The 19,807-nt window shown below is 44.4% G+C and overlaps 1 protein-coding gene across 2 annotated transcripts in view; it reads left to right on the top strand.

Moving 5' to 3' along the window:
* The window catches only part of LRRC73 (leucine rich repeat containing 73), a 154,043-nt gene that overhangs the window by 54,368 nt on the left and 79,868 nt on the right, over positions 1–19,807 (top strand). For both annotated transcript variants that reach the window (XM_078647442.1, XM_078647441.1), the window contains exon 2: positions 11,463–11,623. In XM_078647442.1, coding sequence (XP_078503568.1) covers positions 11,463–11,623 — 161 coding nt within the window. The remainder of the gene's footprint in view (positions 1–11,462; positions 11,624–19,807) is intronic.

Below are 19,807 nucleotides of genomic sequence, written 5' to 3'. Positions count from 1 at the left end.
GGGTTGTCCAGGTGGAACTTGAGGGCTCCGAGTAGGATGGGAGAGCCTGGGGTGCAATGAGGTCTACAATGGTATCAGTGAATGGGGATCCAAGGCCCGGGGGGCCTGTAGATGAGGGAGGATGGATGAAGAACAGTCGCCTGAAACTGAACTCGGACAAGACGGAGGTCCTCATCCTCGGCTCCACCACCCCCGCCTGGGACGACTCCTGGTGGCCGGCCTCGCTGGGAGCTACGCCGACACCCACCGACCACGCATGCAACCTGGGGTTCATCCTGGAATCATCACTGTCAATGACCCAGCAAGTCAACGCCGTCTCCTCCTCCTGCTTCAACACCCTCTGCATGCTTCGCAAGATCTAAAAATGGATCCCCACCGGAACCAGAAGGACGGTCACCCAGGCCCTCGTCACCAGCAGGCTAGATTTCGGCAACTCCCTCTACGCGGGAACCACAGCCAAACTCCAGAAAAGACTTCAACGCATACAGAACGCCTTCGCACGCCTCGTCCTCGACATCCCCCACCACAGCCACATCACTGCCCACCTGAAAAACCTGAACTGGCTCCCCATCAACAAGAGGATCCCCTTCAAGCTCCTTGCCCACGCTCACAAAGCACTCTACGACGCCGGACCAACATACTTCAACAAACGACTCACCTTCTACACTCCCAACTGCCAGCTTCGCTCCGCTGACCTCACCCTCGCCACCGTTCCACGCATCCACCGAATGGCCACTGGCGGCACATCTTTCTCCCACCTCGCCGCCAAGACATGGAACACCCTCCCCATCCACCTGCGACAGACCCAGGACTTGCTGACCTTCAGAAGACTTCTCAAGACCTGGCTGTTCGAGCAGTAGCAGCTCCCCCCTACCTCCCTCTTAGCTCCTTGAAACCCTCACGGGTGAGTAGTGCGCTCTATAAATGCCTGATTGATTGAGGGTGCTGCAGAGGATGGTGTTGGGGTTGGTCCGGATCTTTAAGTTGAGGCGTTCCATGCTCACCGTTGGGTCATTAGAGTGCATGGTCAGTCGGAGTGCGCTTTTGGAGGAGATGGCAATGCCTCCTCCTGGACGGTCGGGGGGGGGTCCTTGTGGGTGATTTAGTAGATGCCAGGGATGACGATGGCGATGTCCGGTCCGGAGCAGAGGTTGGTCAAGGTTTCCGCGAAGAAGACGACGTCTGAAACGGTGGTGTCGAAGAAGTCCCAGATTTCTGTTGAATGTTTTTGGAGGGATCGCAAGTTGAGGAGGATGCAGTTGAACCAGTCGGGTGTGCTGTTGGTCGGCTGGGTGGCACGAGGCACTGGTGTGTTGATGTGGCAGAGGGTGCGTTTGTAGTTTTAACAGTCGCAGCCTTCAAGAGAATTCCACAGTGTTGCTAGTTTGCAGGGGATGTGGTGTCCAGGGTTGATGGCGCGGAGGATCCTGGCGTCGTAGTGGTGGAGTGACCTAGAGGAAGGGTCCTTGGTGCTGGGCGCGGTCCAGGGGCAGACGGACGCAGACAGGCTTGCCTTTGGCCCTGGAGACGACCATTAGAAAACAGACATCACATCGTAATGCCTTTACAATGCAACTTTTACAAAACAAGGTGTCTTTACAACGCATGCCATTACAACGCATTGTGAGGTTAGTAATGGAGAATTTTGTATTTTCGGGTGGGTATGGGTTTTGGGGTGCAAAGATCAATTTGAGGATTCAGAGTGGGTTTTGGGGTGTAAAGGTTCATTTGAGGGTTCAGGGTGGGTTTTGGGGTACAAGAGTTAGTTTTAGGGTTGCACTCACTGGAGTGGGAAAAGTAATTTTAACCCCTCCGCTATCCAGCACTGTCCCCACTATTGCAATATGCGTAGTATTAGTATGCATTGTAATGGAATGCGATGTAATGGTATGTGTTGTAATGTTAAAATTCCTTTGGCACACCAGTGGTACGCCCGCTGCGCATGGGTGCACAGTGGCCACCATTGAGAAGTGCTGTGGGGGGACTGAACTACTGGGAGACAGGAAACATGGGAAAGGACACTGGAGAGGGCGGGGACGCAGGTCTGGGTGTGAGCGGGGGTTGTAAATATTTTTTAAAGATTTCTTACCTCAAGGTTGGGTCACGCGTCTTCTGTGCTCCTGCTCTCCTGAGTCTGCTTCCAGGAACAGGAAGCAGGCAGCCAGGCTCCCTCCCCTAAGCCAATCACAACGCTGCAATGCAGCTTCTTGAGCACCGTGACAAGGCGTTCAGCCAGGGGCTGGAGGGGTGGGCATGTTCTCCATGCAGGCTGTAATGCAGTCTGCATTGCAAACAGGGATGTGTGCATGACTGCTTTGGGTGGCCTGAGAAGGATGACAAAACAGTCATTGCGCACTTGAGTGGGCGTACCCCTGTCCTGCTCCATGAGTGGAGCAGCCCTACCCACCCCTCGGATGCAAAGGAAACATAGCATGGGTGCATCAGGAAGTTTTCATCATAGTATTATTTTGCCTCTTCTTGCACTGTTTGAAAGCAGTGGGGCGGAGCTCTTCCGCCATAGCAGATGATCCGCCACTGGGTGTGCGTCATCCACAGGTGCTAGGCCTGGGCGACTGGACCCCCGGGCCTCGCCCACTACGCATCCCACCTTCTCCTTACCTGGACATTGACACCATGGTGCAATCCGCTGCACTTTCTCCTAATCTGTGACTTAGCCAGCAGGAGCCTCAGCCAGGTGATATTTCACAAGCCTGGGTACTGCAGCCGCCGCCAAGTCCGCTGGGGAACCGCCCGATGCAGGTGATGCAATAGGCCCCCCTAGGCTTGAAGTTGTAGCGCTCCCACCACACATGTTCTGCGCAGCTCAGAGGCATCACCCTTCACAGCATCCGGCCAGCGCAACATCATCCGGACTGTGATGCAAAGAGGTGCCGCCAACCATTGGTTGTCTCCTCTGTGCACCCTGGTGTAGTGTTGGATCATAATATGGGATGCAAACCTCCCTACGTTGGTGCGCTGGAGCACCTCTACAATTCACATCTCAAAGAGGCTCAAGGCGGTGTTCTTACACAGGTCTGCAACGTGTCAGCATGCGACCTGCCAGACTTCACCACCAGGTAGGGGCAATCGCCGCGCCTCAATGACTACCGCCATGGCCCAGCGACTCCACAGCATCTCCGCATCCCACTTTGGGTTCCAGACACAGGCCCAGCGAGGCCTCCTGGCCCTGGAGACTGTCCGTGCTTTCATGGTTTTGGATGCCATGGTTTTGCAAGGAGTGCACAATGAAAAGTGATGCATCACTGGTTTTGCACAGCGATGTGCCTCTTTTCATAGATGTAGCTCTGAATTTCCTCTTCCCTTGGGACTCTGGCTTGCCATCCTGGCTGTTGGGGGGCTTGAGGGGGTTGTTGATTTGTGCTGCACTTGGCCCTGGCTGCTCCATTCTGCATTCCATTGGTTTTATTTCCTATTTTTCGTTGGGCTGACTAACATGAGTTTTTTTGCCGCTGATTGGCCTTTCGTTAGTTTTTGCCCGCTAAAACCAGAATTTCTATTGCCTTCACGCTAGTGTTAGCGGCAGTATTCACCGTGGCTCCCTGAAACTATTATTAGTAATGGGAGAGGCACTCCTAACTAATAAATTGGTTTGCTTTTCATAACATGTTATTCTAAGCGTGCTGCAGAGGTAGACGCAATGCCCATACTGCGTCAGAAAGTCAAAACATAAGAAGATCAAGCTGAACAGCTTGCCCTCTGCGCACTCTGGCTAGTCCCTTTTGGGTTTACTATTTTCCTGCTCTAAATGATTTGCGTTTCAAAATTCAAAAGAAAACAACACAAGCTGTAATTTGAATTCCATTCGATATGTATTATTAATCCATTGTCACAAATTCTTATGCAACACGTACACTGATTAAACAGAATATAATGACTGCATTGAATCTTAATGTTGTAATCACATCTGTATAAATTTCATCTTACAAATTGTTATACCCACAAATTGTCATGCCCAATGCATTTCGGGCCCCACGGCCCTTCGTCGGGGGCAATACCTGAAAAAAAGCATAGAACTTGTTTTTACTTCATATACTGGTCTAACCTCGTACAGTTGTGTAGTGTGCCACAGTTACTTATTAACATATAAAGATAAATAACTTAGATGCCAAATTAATAAAAAAAAAGGGAAATGCATTCAAGAAAACTGTAATCAACCATGGTCACCGATTTTGGTATGTGAAAATGAAAATATGCATTAATGCCACATTTAGTTGACACATCAAAAATACATGCGAAAACATGTGCATTACTAACTACGCTATATGCACAAAATAACTCACTTGTGCAACCAAAGTCACTGACAGAAAATGGGGTCTGTGAAATGTCATATGCAGGAGCGTGGTAAGTCTGGTCTGGTTTTTCAAGATACTGAAAAAAATTTGACAAACAAGTGTAAATAAACCCTCCCGAATACGGGTGAATAAACGTACCGACACAAACGCTGAAAATTCGCACTCACTTTGGGCTATGCTATGATTTCAAAGTATGATAAACACGAATGTGGCGGGAGTCATGTGGAAAGCTGATACGCCTGATCTAAAAAAAGCGTAAAAAGGCACAATTTAAAGAAAATCCTCCATTCTATGTTGAATCAATTGAACACCGCATAAAACAGTTTTAAATGCACTGTATGGCACTCTCTCTACAAAGTCTTGTCATTGCATGATTTTAGACGGACACAATCTAACACTAACCTTCCTTGGCTGTGTTGCAATCTGCGCTAATCCTGACTGGAATTGTCCCTCCTGTGTGAGGATGCTTTACAGTGTCAGTCACAATCACGTTATTGCAATGAACGCAATTATGACATTTTTTCATGCCTTTGTAAGTCCTTGGTTTGATGATGGAGTTACATTTCAACAATTCTTTTATGTTTTTGGAACGTTTATAAGCAAATATGGGTTTATCAGAGAACAACCCTTTGAAATCAGTCTCATGACTCAGTAGATCCCAGTGTAAATTGATGCTCTTCTTAATCTCATTTGAGCTGGTGGAGTATTTGGAGACAAATACCTGACGCTGTTGCTGCATTTTCGTTTTCGTGATGAGTAGAGATTCCCGCGGTTGTTTTTCAGTCTTGTGTTTTGCTGTTTCTAGTACTGTTAAAGGATACTTTTTGGATGCATACTTAGTTATGATGGTGTTCAGATTTGTTTGAAAAGTTTCTGTTTGTGAACAAATTCTTTTGGCTCGCAGCATCATCGAATAGGGTAAATTGTTGATGAGATTCCTTGAATGGAAGCTGTTGTACATGAGGGCCGTGTTTTTGTCAGTTACCTTGTGGTATACCTCAGTTTCTATGGTGTCGTCCTCCATTTTCACAAGTACATCCAGAAATGCAATCTCTTTTTCTTGTATGTTGAAAGTGAATTGAATATTCTCATCATACAAATTCATTTGTGCGATTTTGTGTTCCAACATTTCTTTCGTGTTCTGCCATATCAAGAAAATGTCATCGATATAACGGCAATACAGAATTGCATTATCTGCCCAATCTCCATCATTCTTCAAGAACATGTCTTCATACCTCGCCATGTATGTATTGGCATATGCCGGGGCTCCAGAAAAGCCCATTGAGGTACCCTTGTTTTGTAAGTAGAAATCACCATTCCACCTGAAATAGCTGTGGTGTAAACAAAAATGCAAAAGTTCCAACAAAACATTTTTTTCCACCGGTATCTCATCTTGTTTCAACAGGGCCCATTCCACAGCCTCTATTCCCTCAGTGTGTGGGATAGAGGTGTAGAGGGCCTTGACGTCTAAGGTGCACATCAATAAACCTGATTTTACCTGTACATCCATGAGTTTTTTCAAAAAATGTGTTGTATCTTTGGTATAAGAGTACCAGCCTTGGACAAATGGTTGCAAGAATTGATCAATATATTGACCCAGAGGCTCAAAGATGGTGCCGCACCCGGTGACTATGGGACGAAATGGTGGGTTCGAAAGATCCTTATGGACTTTTGGCAACATGTAGATTCCCGGTTGTTTAGGAAAAGAGACTGTTAGAAATTGACGGGTTTTTTTATTGATCCATTTCATGTTCTCTGCCTGTTCTAGAATACTATCCAAGGTGATCTGTAGTTCCTTAATTGGATCTTGATCCAATTTGAGATAAGTATTAGTATCAGATATGTGTTCCAGAACTTTAGAATCATAGAATGTTGGATCCATGACGACGATTGCGCCGCCCTTATCTGCTTGTTGGATATGTATCCTTGAGTCCTCCGCCAATTCTTTGAGAATCCTTTTATCATGTTTTGAAAAATTCAATTGGCAACTTTTCTTTGTGTTAATTGATTTCAGATCTTTTAAAATAAGATTTTCGAACGCATCCAGAATTCTATGTGATGTTGGTGCCTGGAAGGTGGATTTTGGTCTGAACTCAACATATTCTGAAGGATCAGATTCTAAGGGTTGATCAGGTAAAGTTGAAAAAAAGTATTTAAGTCGTAAGGTCCTCATGAATTTGAAAAAATCTACTTCAGTTTCTAAGGAGTTCGTTTGATAGGTCGGTACAAAATTTAAACCTTTGTTGAGAATTCTAGTTTGTTGCCTGGTCAGTTCCTGTGTGGAGATGTTAATCACTAGGTTTGTTTGGTACTCCTCAGGTTTGGTTTTACTACCTCCTTTGCCTCTCCTGATTTTCCTTTTGTCTTTCCTGGTGGTTGAGTGACATCCGCGTCCTGCGCGGAAAAAGACGTTTTAGACGAGGAAGCACCTTCCACTGTTGTTGTGTCCCTGCTGTCAGGGGTTCTTTCAACTACTTTCGGTGGGGCTCTATTGATGTTAGTATCTCCCTCTGAGGCCACACTCTCTTGTGATGAAGTGTTGGTGGTTCGTTTAACAAAGGTTCTCCTTTGGGCATACACCTCCGCCCAAGTATATACTTCATTTAATTTGTAATCGAGAGTGTCTCGTTTGTATTTCCTAAGTTTACCTTCCTGAATCTCCTTTGTGTGTTTGTCCATTCTAGCATTCATTTCCTCTAGAAATTTCGACCAATCATCTGAATCCATTCTGGCCTGAAGGTCTGATTCAATAAGTGTAATTTCATCTGTGATCTCTTTAATGACAACTGATAGTTCCTCAATCAACAATAAAATCAAGTCCAAAGAACATTTATTGAGCACTGCGTACCAGCGGTCCATAAAGTCTTTCTTCATGTGGAAACGGAATAACATAGGTTTTATGTCTCACTAAGACTCTTTTACAGAGAGAGATATTCTGGATTCGGAGATTACAGACACAAGATCCCAAGGGGATTAATGACCGAGTGGACTTTACTTGCTTTCTGTGATCTCTGCATAACTGATGCATGCAGAAGGATTGCAGAGACTGTATTTTGGGGTTTTTCATTATGTGGAAATGTTTTCTTAAAAATTATTCGTAATATTTAAAACATGACTCTGTTCATACACACACTCTTTCACATTACAACATGGTGTTTCTCCATTTATAGTCGTTCACATACACAGGTCAGTCCGTCGTTTTATGTTTCTTCCCGTTTCACCACTTGTTTGGTCCGTTATTTATTTTTTTAGGAGCCACGTCATTTAACGGCGTCGCGCACGGTTTAGGGCAAGATATGGCACGAAAGATTGGATGTTTGTAATCTCCGGTTGAGTTGTAGTTCATCGCTGGCGTTTTCAGGTACATCAGCATTGTTTTTGTAGAAAGAGTATCAGCGTATATACGCAAGAAGGTTCCTTTAGTCTTGACTTCTAATTTCGTTGCAGAAAGTCGGGTCAAGCTGCAATTTGCATCGTGACGGCAGAATAGAGTCCGCGTGTTAACGTTTGGACCACAGGAAGGTTAGTGTTAGATTGTGTCCGTCTAAAATCATGCAATGGCAAGACTTTGTAAAGAGAGTGCCATACAGTGCATTTAAAACTGTTTTATGCGGTGTTCAATTGATTCAACATAGAATGGAGGATTTTCTTTAAATTGTGCCTTTTTACGCTTTTTTTAGATCAGGCGTATCAGCTTTCCACATGACTCCCGCCACATTCGTGTTTATCATACTTTGAAATCATAGCATAGCCCAAAGTGAGTGCGAATTTTCAGCGTTTGTGTCGGTACGTTTATTCACCCGTATTCGGGAGGGTTTATTTACACTTGTTTGTCAAATTTTTTTCAGTATCTTGAAAAACCAGACCAGACTTACCACGCTCCTGCATATGACATTTCACAGACCCCATTTTCTGTCAGTGACTTTGGTTGCACACGTGAGTTATTTTGTGCATATAGCGTAGTTAGTAATGCACATGTTTTCGCATGTATTTTTGATGTGTCAACTAAATGTGGCATTAATGCATATTTTCATTTTCACATACCAAAATCGGTGACCATGGTTGATTACAGTTTTCTTGAATGCATTTCCCTTTTTTTTTTATTAATTTGGCATCTAAGTTATTTATCTTTATATGTTAATAAGTAACTGTGGCACACTACACAACTGTACGAGGTTAGACCAGTATATGAAGTAAAAACAAGTTCTATGCTTTTTTTCAGGTATTGCCCCCGACGAAGGGCCGTGGGGCCCGAAATGCATTGGGCATGACAATTTGTGGGTATAACAATTTGTAAGATGAAATTTATACAGATGTGATTACAACATTAAGATTCAATGCAGTCATTATATTCTGTTTAATCAGTGTACGTGTTGCATAAGAATTTGTGACAATGGATTAATAATACATATCGAATAGAATTCAAATTACAGCTTGTGTTGTTTTCTTTTGAATTTTGAAACGCAAATCATTTAGAGCAGGAAAATAGTAAACCCAAAAGGGACTAGCCAGAGTGCGCAGAGGGCAAGCTGTTCAGCTTGATCTTCTTATCCCTGAAACTATTGCCATGTAGCGACGTCTTGTACATACGTCGCTAACAGAGCGATAGTTTTCAGTGGTACAGGGCAGTAGGAAAACTGCCGCTAACGAGCGTTAGCAGTAGTTAGCGCCAGTCCTTGTACATGTGGCCCATGGTTTACTCCTTATGATTATCTGCTTTCGGTTCGAATAGTGAATTAACCCTGGTGATTCAGATGCATAAATGGACTGGTGACCCCTACGGAAATCTTCTTGATCAATGCAGCTTGACGACTGCAGGCTGTGACTCAAAGATCGCGAAAGTTCTTAAAGTACATTTTGGTTAAGATTGTCTACTGAGTGGTCTTCACTATTCTTATTGGGATTTATGGGACTTGCTCTTCCTGTTGTTGTATGAAAGGGCTTCACTGCTGTTCTCTGTTGTTCTCTTCTGTTATATTTGTATTCTCTGTCCTGGGACCCCCTTTCGTCTTGCATTACTAGTAAAGAATGCCAGGCTTGGATCCCAGAGATGGGAGAGATTCGCTCTTTGAAACAGAGCAGGAACAACCAGTAACAGATATCAAACCTTGCTTTGTCGATGCACAGCTATTATCCGTCAACCAACTGAGTGTGACATACGATGAGCAGCATCGCTTACGGCATCGATTAACACCCAAGCAGTGCGCGATGACATCTCCTTCAGCACCCCAGCCTTCACTCAAAGTCTCCATTAACCTGTCAACACCACATATTGAGACATCACTCTCCTCTCATATCACTGTGCTGTGGAAATTCATGACCTCCTTCTAGCCCACGGCTCATATATCTTTCTCAGAACCCGCCAAAGCATTGTAACTCGCTCTCGCGCCCTGCATGGCCATCGAACATAGCCCCACAGCCTCGCTTGCATATTGCAGCAGTTTATAAGTGTCAATATGTGTATGCCCATCATAGCTTGTTCCAAGTATGGAACACTCGCTGGCCGTTACAACCAATCACCGGGATCGAGCCAGCCTGACCACGACAACAAACTCCCATGTGTTAAGCCTGGGGTCTCCAACCTTTTCGTGTACAAGAGCTCTTTTTGTTCAATGAATTTGTTTGTTATGTTATGTTATGTGGGATTTATAAAGCGCACAGCTACTCAAAAGAGTGTCCCGGCACTAACCGAACAGTAAGTAAAATCGCCCAAACTAATATTAGTTTCGTAATGATGATCACGTTAATCAAAATATTAGTGGCTCCACATGCTGGAAGGCCAGCAGAGATCTCCCCAGTGCAGCAGGCAGGGTAACTAACACTCATGTAAATTGGATACATTTTAGAAATCTATTTTTCTCCAAACATCAGTCTATGAGTTCTGAAAATACACACATTTTCATCTTGAATAAACCTTTTTCAATTTTGGGAATGCATATATGAAATCAACCAAGCCAAATGCTCTCCTTTAGTAGGCTGTGCTGCACACAAGAGAGCTACTTTCAGGAGGCTGGGGAGCTACCAGCAGCTTCAGGGCTACTCGTTGGAGAAGCCTGTATTAAGCCATGTCAAGAAATCACACGCCCAACTCCAATTACATAGTCCTGGCTGAACAAGTCAATAAACCCCAAATATCAAGCACTGCCTCCCAGCCCTAGTGTCGAGCCCTACATATCTGTTGCAATCCAACCCAAATATTAAAATGTGCCCGACTATCCCAACCAACTCAGTCATAACCTGCATTAATATAACAATCTATTGCAAATATCAGGCTTAGCTTATTGCACCCAGCTGTAGCAATCAAACTCTGCCTGATGATTGGAACCGACCCCAACTTTGGAGCCCTATGTAACCATTGCAACCAGCCATGGGTATGAAGCCGCCACTAACCATCGCAAGCAACCCTTTGGTATTGCATCATGCTTGATCACCGTACCCAGCTCTCAGATACTGATTTCTCTCTAACCATTCCAACCAGGCGCTGCCGGACAGTCATGCTCATTTAGCTTGTTTTCTACCAGGCTGTATTAAAGCCTTCGGGGAGAACATGCAGAGGTTCATTGTCCCTTCCTGAGCGATGAACCACTCAGACCAATCAAAATGCTGCTAACAGCAGTGTCGTGATTGGCTTAGGAGAGCCTATGTGCTTCCTGCTTCGATTCCGGCCGGGCACAGACAGACATGGAGGAGAGACGCGGTACATTTACTTTTATTTTTCTATACCCCACTGCCCCGCCACCCTCGATCCGTGCCAGCCGCCACTGGTGTGGAAATATGTTATGAAGCTTAAGAATGCTCTGACTCTGGGCTTCAATGTGTATTAGGGCTGGTTGCATGCACTGAGCCTCATCTGATCATAGTTGATGAGACACAGGTCCTTCTGTGCACTGGAGGTGGAAGAAAGAAGTGAGGGTGATGATGAAAGGTCCATGGACTAGAAACTGGAATGGAAATATCTTCTGAGGGCAGGGCACTGTGACCTTGCAAATAAAGTCATTTTACTCTTTATAGTAACCAAGACCTCTAATGGTTGATATCTGCATGGTTCGCTATCAGAATAATTCCTGTGTTACTGACCACTGTTATGTTCCACCACACCTCTATGCAACATATCCAGTAACCAACCCTCTATCCTTCTGTATTCTGCAGCCTCCATGGAAGCCCTCTGACCGATGCCGGGCTGGCTCTTCTCAACCCAGCCCTCGCCGTGCACCCTTCGCTGGTGTCGCTCGACCTGGGCGACTGTATGCTGGGCGATGAGGGCGTCAACCTGATTTGCGGGCTTCTGCCTCCCGACGGAGCCAAGTCAGGTAAGGCAGGGGTAGATTTAGGGTAGGGAAGCATGGGTGGCAGCTTCGTAGCTCTGAGAGAGGCGGTGATAGTGACTGGGAGAGTACCATGGTAGCACTATACGTACGACGCAATGCAGCAAGATGATAACTAGGGTTGGGCGTAACTTGCATAATTTGCTGTAGCGTAATTACGCATAATACCAATAAATTACGCGAGGATGCATTCTGCGCAAGGATGATAGTGCTAATTGCAACAGAAAAGGGTCAGCAGCAGCCAGCAGCCAATCACCATCTCCTGCTTTGCTCTTTGGTACGCAGTTTTGGCTGACATGACTCAAACGGGTGAAATCGCATAATTTTCGATTAATGCGAAATTACAGAAGGTACTCAGATTACTCCAGTGTAATTAAAATTCCACCCAAGCTTATTGATAACCGGGTTGGGATTGAAGTGAGCTGTGACGAGGGCTCCACACTGGAATAACCCGGGCACAATAGAGCAGTTATGAGGTAATTTACCAGAACTATGGTGTGGCGCTCATTTTTATCAAAGTATGAGGTTCAAACCTGGCAGCGCTGAGGTGCATTGACAGAGCTGCACGTCCTGGAGCAGTAGCATGAGAGCAATCCCTGGATTGGGTGGAGTGGGGTGGCTAGATGATCCTTTAGGCCCTATAGGCCGGTGCTTGGTCTCCACCCAGCTGTCTACGACATATCAGCGAGAATTCATGCTACACTTTTTAAAGGCTGAAACCTCTGGTTCACATGGCCCCGAAGGCACCTTTATTTACTATAACCGCTAGAAGACATATATTCAGAACTAATTTTCTTTTTTGCTTCAAATGGATTTTAGTTTGAACATTGATGACATAAAATAGAACATTGAAACAGATTGTGTAGTATCACTCACCAGCCTCACCGCTGTGCACTAGTGCTTGATTTGAGCTGGTGGTTTCCGGTGCTCTGCACTTAATTGTCAACACTGGCACTTGCAGCAGTCTGCCACATGGTGGCGCTTTCTGTCTAATTTAGAGATGTGCACAACAACTGTTGTTTAATAATTCAACAGACACTAAAAAGAACTATTACCTGCTGCCCAGGCATTCTTATAGCGGTTGGGGCATAGAGTAGTCTAAATTGTCACACTTGTAGGCATGTGATATTTAGTAGTTTTTTTTTTACGATCGGCGATAGTGCTGCCATCTATATGTGTATATATATATATATATATATATATATATATATGTGTGTATATATATATATATTTACAAATTAAGCACTGCCGTACACTAGTCAGCACTTGTCATTATTATAGAACAAGGTGCTTTTATAATGGAGTAAGCAGGGATGACGGGGGGGGGAGGCATTGGGTATGGAAGTTAGAGGACCAGTAGTAAATCGTTCGCACAACATTCCCTCACCCCAGAAGAGGCCACACCTCTCTTCAATCAGAAACCTGTGCATCTCCCCAACTCAGATGGCAGGGCACCTCTAAAGCAATAACACTTGCAGCTTACCCTTTATTGAGTTTTATTTTGCTCCGGGGGGCTTTGTTTGGTGGCCTGGTCCTGCAGGTTCCACCTGTCCCCGCAGAATCCAATCCCCAGCAGGACATTTTTCCAGTTCCTTCATGTTTAGAAGCCCAGGTCCCATCCCCCCGCTAGCCCTCACATCTCCTGCACATGGCTCGCTGCAGCAGGCGGTTCATCCTTTCTGTATGGTCCCACTTTCACCAAGACCATGTCCAGGGCCACTGGAATTATGCACTTTTGTGGCCGAAGCTTTATTCGCATCATTATTTATTTGATGCATTTGCCACATAATCGATCGTAATCTGCAGATTTTAACAAAAGAACGTTTCTAGAACAAAAGGCGTAAAAGTTCATTAAAATGTGGCGACACGCAGTTGATGGCCCTTCACAGAGCTCAAATCATCATCTTTCAATTGCTTGTTTCTGTATTTAGTTGTTATTCTGGTACCAATAATGTGAAATATTTACCCAGGCAGTATTATCATGTGTAAAAATTTCAAAATAATGAAGTAATCCTAGCAAAAAAATGTGTGGTGGCCGCATCATTTGTCTTTTCTTACCACACAATTTAGTCAACCCTGCTGCATACTTTGGTGTGCCACTGCCACACAATTCCAGGTCCCTGCTCATACACCCTCCTGGTTCGTTGGGTTTCACCTACCAGATAGCTTTTAACTTTCTGTAGGAGAAAGCTGCTTGTGGATAATATCAAAAACCTACAGCCGGCTTAGAGCCTGCCCATTGCTTGTCACTCTTATGTGCTTACTTCTTATGTGATGGCTAGCCTTCCTCTTCTTGTGCTTGGCCCTTAACTGGAGCATAGTTACTTTACCATCCTTTTGATTGACTAACTTGTATCCTTCAATTGCTTGCTTTTAAGGAACCACTTTTTTCTTAAGCACTCCATGAGAGTGACATGCACATGTGCCAATGCACACCCAATCAGTCCAAATTGTAAAGTAGGTAGTAACCAATTTAGTAATCACAGGGAGCTCATAAAATGTTGCTTTGTCTTTATTTTCTCTTCTCCTGAAAGATCCAATGTACAAAAACACACTGGCAGCCGACACGTATTTCGTCCAACAGACTTTTTCAAGGCTAGATTTTATAGGCAAAGAAATCCGGCACCTCGCTAGAACAGCGTACCGGAGGCAAGTGTAAATGCAAAGATTCTGTAAAACGTAAATCATGCGAACGTTGACCGTATTTGCCGGATCCTTTTTTTAAAAACAATTTCTTTATTCAGTTTTTGAACAATAATTGTTCCCCCCCCCGTCAGACAAGAATGCATATATTTACATTTACATTAATTATTTCATGGCATTTACAGGGTTATTGTTCCTAGCTTTGGCTTAGACTAAGAATACATTTATTCAGTTACCGCTTTGAGACTGGCACCATTCCAATAGGGGAGTCTCCAGCCCTCTTTTGCGTCGCCTTCTGCCCTTCCGTTTATAAATGGCGCTTTCCATATTTGAGATGGCAAGAAATCTAGCTAACCATTGTTGAAATGAAGGAGCAATAGAGTCTAGCCAATAGCTATGAATATGAGTTCATGCCCTACTATGGCATTGTTAGGATCTGTTGCCCCAAGTAGGATAACATCGCTAGATAACACTATCGGGCTTTGCAACACTGTTGATGAAAACCTCCCAATCTATTGTTTAATATCTATTAGAACATTGGAATGTTGGGAGCTCCATTGAAAACAATGGAGTGCTCTGGGCTTCTAATGGCTGGTATAAGCCTGGAGCTCCAACATTCCAATGTTTCTTTGTTCACAGCTCTGGCTGTGAACAAAGGCTTCAGGGAACCTGAGCGGATTCCAATCCCCTCGCGCTCCCAAAAGGCTTTGTTTTTTTTGTTAGAACATTCTGTCCTCTAGTGACAGAATGTTCTAATAGCCTTATAGCCCTTCGTAGATGGGCTATACCGCTATTAAAGTCCCTCTCCCTTGTTAAAGGCCCTCGCCTTCGGCTCGGGGCCTTTAACGCTGGAGAGGGCCTTTAATAGCCGGTATAGCCCTCTACGAAGGGCTATAAAGCTATAATAATCCATCACAGATAGAGAAGATGTGCACTGAATCCGCACTATAGAGCCTGCATCTAGGACAGCATGTGCTTTTGCCACTTCCCCACTTAGCTATTTTTTCCGGGGTATAATATAAAAAGAAGCACGTTTAAAAAAATTGTTTTTGCAATTTGGTTGACAAGAGAATCGTTTGTGACATTAAAAAAGCATAATTAAATTCGGCATCAGACAATCCAACTTTCTCTTTCCATTTCTGTGAAGTTTTTACCACATCGTCCGGAAACAGTGCATTAATAAATGAATAAATTCCCCCAATAGTATTTTGTTTGCCATGAAGTATAGTTTCCACTAAATTGCTTTTTTCAAGGCCCCTCTCCTCCCTACCTTGCGAGGCAAGAAGTCCCTAATTTGGAGATACTTGAAAAAGTCTTTCCAAGCCAGACCGAAGTTATTTTTCAGTTCTTCAAAAGAATGAATCCCGTCCGAGGAGAGTAGACAGCCTATTTGAACAATCCCCGCGTCCAGCCACTTATGTATATACCTGTCATTAAAAATTCCTGGAAGAAGTGGATTGTTTTCTAGGGGAGTGTAAAAGGACCATCTCCCTAAACCCAGCATTTTCCTAACAGCCTTCCACACCTTGAATCCACTGAGTAGTGTTTTAATTTTTACTTTCTTGTGATAGCTATCGTGTAGATGGCGCCACAGATAACCTCTGCTCTCCCGGCCTAAGAGTAATTGAAATATGAAAGGCGTGTGATCCTCTCTCTCCTCCATTCCTCAGGTGTTCTGTAACAGCTTGTTGCTATATGATAGCACTGTCGCCCAATAGTATGCTTTTAGATTAGGGAGAGCTAATCCTCCTCTATCCTTGTGTAAAGTGAGAAGCTTAAATGCCCGCTGAGTATGCCCAGACAGAATTTGAGAACACCTGTTTTATTAATTTAAACCGTGAGGACGAAAATTCCAGGCAGATTGCCCTGAGTAGATATAGAATTTTGGGAAAGAAAACCATTTTAATCACATTCACTCTTCCAATGATAGAAAGGTGCAAGTTGTCTAGGCGCTGGAGGTCTTTCTGTATAGCAGGTATCATAGGTTTCAAGTTTATAATGACCAGATTATCCAGATCAGATGTTATACTGACTCCTAGGTATGTAGCTTGTTCCACCACACGTGCATCCCTCATTTCACAGTTCATATTTAGCACAATCTGTGTTTTACTTTTATTAAGTGCATATCCGGACACCATACCGAACTGATTCGCCTCTCCTTTAATAGCAACCATGGCGGTGTTAGGTTCGGATGTCAGAATTGCGATGTCATCCGCATATGCCAGTGTTTTGGTGGCATAGTCCTGTGAAATTATGGGTTTGATTGCTCCGTTCTCTTCTAGTTTGCGGATGAAAGGGTCAATATAGATTGCGAAGAGTAGCGGTGAGCAAGGGAAGCCCTGCCGGGTTCCCGTGATATCATCAGTTCTTCAGTTAGGCTTCCATTCACCATGACTACAGCCCTGGGGTTCACATATAGTTTTTGGATTGCCTGTATGTACCCTTCCTTTATGCCCAATCTGGCAATGGCAGCCCATAGGAAGTGCCAGGAGACCCTATCGAACGCTTTCTCCGCATCAAGCAGAACCAGCACCACAGGATCTCCTGTAACATCCATGCCGTCAAACAAGGTGATTACACGCTGGATGTGGTTGATAGTAGATCTACCAGGAATGAAGCCATGTTGACTTTGAGCTATCACCTTGTAGATAATGGGCGCTATCTTATTTGCCAGGATTTTCGAATATATTTTGGAGTCCGAATTAATAAGAGTGATGGGGCGATATGAGCCTAGTTGCTCCGGGGGTTTGCCTTTTTTAGGGAAGATGACTATTTTTGCCCAGGACCATGACTTCGGTGGCTGTCCCCCTTTAAAAATGTGAATGATAAGATTTAATAAAGTGCTTTTAATTTGTTCTGAGAAGGCAGCATAGAACTCCGACGGGATGCAGTCCAACCCGGTTGCTTTCCCTTTTGGCAGTTCTTTGATGGTATTTAAAAGTTCGTCTACTGTGGGGGTTTCCTCTAGAAGATCTGCGTTCCCGTCCCTGAACTTCTCGTTGCTAGCATTCTCTAGATATTCCTCACTGCTTGCCTGATTACCCCCCAGTTTCTGTGTATAAAGCTCTATAAAACTACCCGAAAGCCTGTCTTATAAGTTCTGGGTCAGATACAAGATTTCCCTGAGGGTCAAGAATTTCCCGAATTAGATTCGAGGAGGTCTGCTGCCTTGTGCATACAGCCAATTGGTGTCCGATTTGTTCATTCACCTCATATATCATTTGCTTTTGTGAGAGCGCTTTCTTAACCGCTTTATTGGTAAAGACATTGATAATTAGAGTTCTGCATTTTCTCTAACTCCTCCTTCCCACCAGGCATATTTCCCATTGTCACACTTATTAACCCCTCCTCTGCCTTCCTTAAATTGTCCTGCATCCGCTGCATAGCTTCCCTAGCTCTTTTGTTAGCATTTAAGGAATATTGCCGTTGCCGCTTGCATCTGAGGAATGGTGTGAAGAGCTATCTGAATTTTTTATTGATAAAATTGCCAAAATTCAGACGGATCTGCAAAATGTTTGTAATGGCCTTTCATCGTCCCAAACAATTCTGCTTCCTTTAATGCCCCCACGCATCGAGAAATTGACCACCTTCACCCCTCAATCAAACTCTGACATTATTGCTATTGTTGCTGCCTAAAAATCCGGTTCTCCTTCTGACCCATGCCCGGCTAGAGTTTTTGCGAGCTTAGCGGAAACAGTGGGAAATGAGGTAACTCAGATTATTAACCTCTCGCTTCTTACGGCCACTGTTCCCGCCTGTTGGAAGCAAGCAAAACTGCTCCCACTATTAAAAAAAAATGGATTGGACCCAGCCACTCCGTCTAATTTTCGCCCAATATCTTTGCTTCCTGCAGTCGCAAAGATATGCGAAAAGGTTGTTTTCAATCAGCTGGATAAATTTGTTGAATCCACCGAAGCTCTACATCCAGCTCAGTCCGGTTTTAGGGCCTCCTTCAGCACCGAGACGGCCTTAGTCGAAGTATCGGAGGCAATTCGGGAGTGTTTGGACGAAGGTGGCAGAGCGGCTCTGATTTTACTAGACCTCTCTGCTGCCTTCGATACGGTCCCTCACTCCCTCCTACTCTCCAGACTGGCCGATATTGGTATTGTGGGACATGCTTTTGACTGGCTTTCCTCATTTTTGAGTCATCGTACTCAACAAGTCTGGCTACCTCCTTTTGCCTCTACCCCTAAATTACTTTCTACTGGTGTTCCGCAGGGATCAACTTTAAGCCCGCTGCTTTTTAATATCTATCTTACCCCCTTGGTCTATCTTGCAGAACAGTTGGGGGCTAAAATTATGGCGTACGCCGACGATACACAACTCTTGTTTACCTGGTCCAAAGATAATTTAGATACGTCGGCGGCCCAACTCTGTTTGTCCTCTGTTTTTCAATGGTTAGTAAGGGCCCAGCTAAAATGTAACGAAAGTAAATCCGAGATTTTGCTGTATGGCTCTTTCCCAGAGGATTTTAGTGAACGTTTTTGGCCTACGGACCTACCCCCACCAAAAGCCACGTCTGGCCCGGTGAAAAACTTGGGGGTTTGGTTCGGCAAGAACCTTAAGTTTGAGGACCATCTAAATAAACTCACTGGCGTCTGTTTTTCTACCCTAAAAACTTTACGCAGGTTTTTTCCTCTCCTTCCAAAAGAAGCAAAAGAGACTGTTATTCGTGCCTTAATTTTGTCTAGGCTAGACTATGCGAATGGGCTGTTCTGCGGATTGCCGGCATATCTGATCCACCGCCTTCAGGTTATTCAGAATGCCGCTGCCAGACTTTTGTTTAATGTCCCCAGGCGTTCCAGTGCTCGCCCGCTTCTCCACGCTCTTCATTGGCTTCCAGTTGCTCATAGGATCCTGTTCAAAATTCTAGTGCTTGCCTACCGAGCTATTCATCAAACTGGCCCGGCTTATTTGAGAAAAAGGTTTTGCCTGTATATGTTCCTAACCGCTCACTGCGATCGGCCAACCTGTGTCAAATGTCCATTCCTAAATTTAAATACTGTAGACTTGGCGGGCAATCAATCTCAGTGAGAGCGGCTAAATCTTGGAATACCTTACCCCTCCATCTGAAAACTGCATCTACTCTCAGTGCGTTTAAGAAAGGTCTAAAAACTCACCTTTTTAACACTATAGTTTAAATCTTCCCCATTTAGTGTCTGCAGATATCTGCTTTCCGTCAATACTGCTGTGCCTTCATCGCGCCAGGATACTATTTTGTTAGTAATAGAGCGCGCTACAAAAGCATTTAATAATAATAATAATAATAATTGCAAGGTCTCCCCACGGATCCCAGCTTTCAGAGCATCCCACACTATTTCGATTGAAGTGCTCCCCTTGTTAGCTGTTAAAAAGTTCGGGATCCATTCTCTCATGTGACTGCAATAATTATCATCTAAAAGCAAGGTTTTCTCAAAAGTCCATGAGTTCGGTACACATTTGTCAAGATCTATTTCTATGGAGCAAATTAATAGATTGTGGTCCGATAGGATTTTCTTGAGTTTTTTCAAATCGCATTTAGTTTTT

Source organism: Lissotriton helveticus, chromosome 6 (genome assembly GCF_964261635.1).
Source record: "Lissotriton helveticus chromosome 6, aLisHel1.1, whole genome shotgun sequence".
Classification (NCBI taxonomy): domain Eukaryota; kingdom Metazoa; phylum Chordata; class Amphibia; order Caudata; family Salamandridae; genus Lissotriton; species Lissotriton helveticus.
This window is presented reverse-complemented; position numbering and strand designations above follow the sequence as displayed.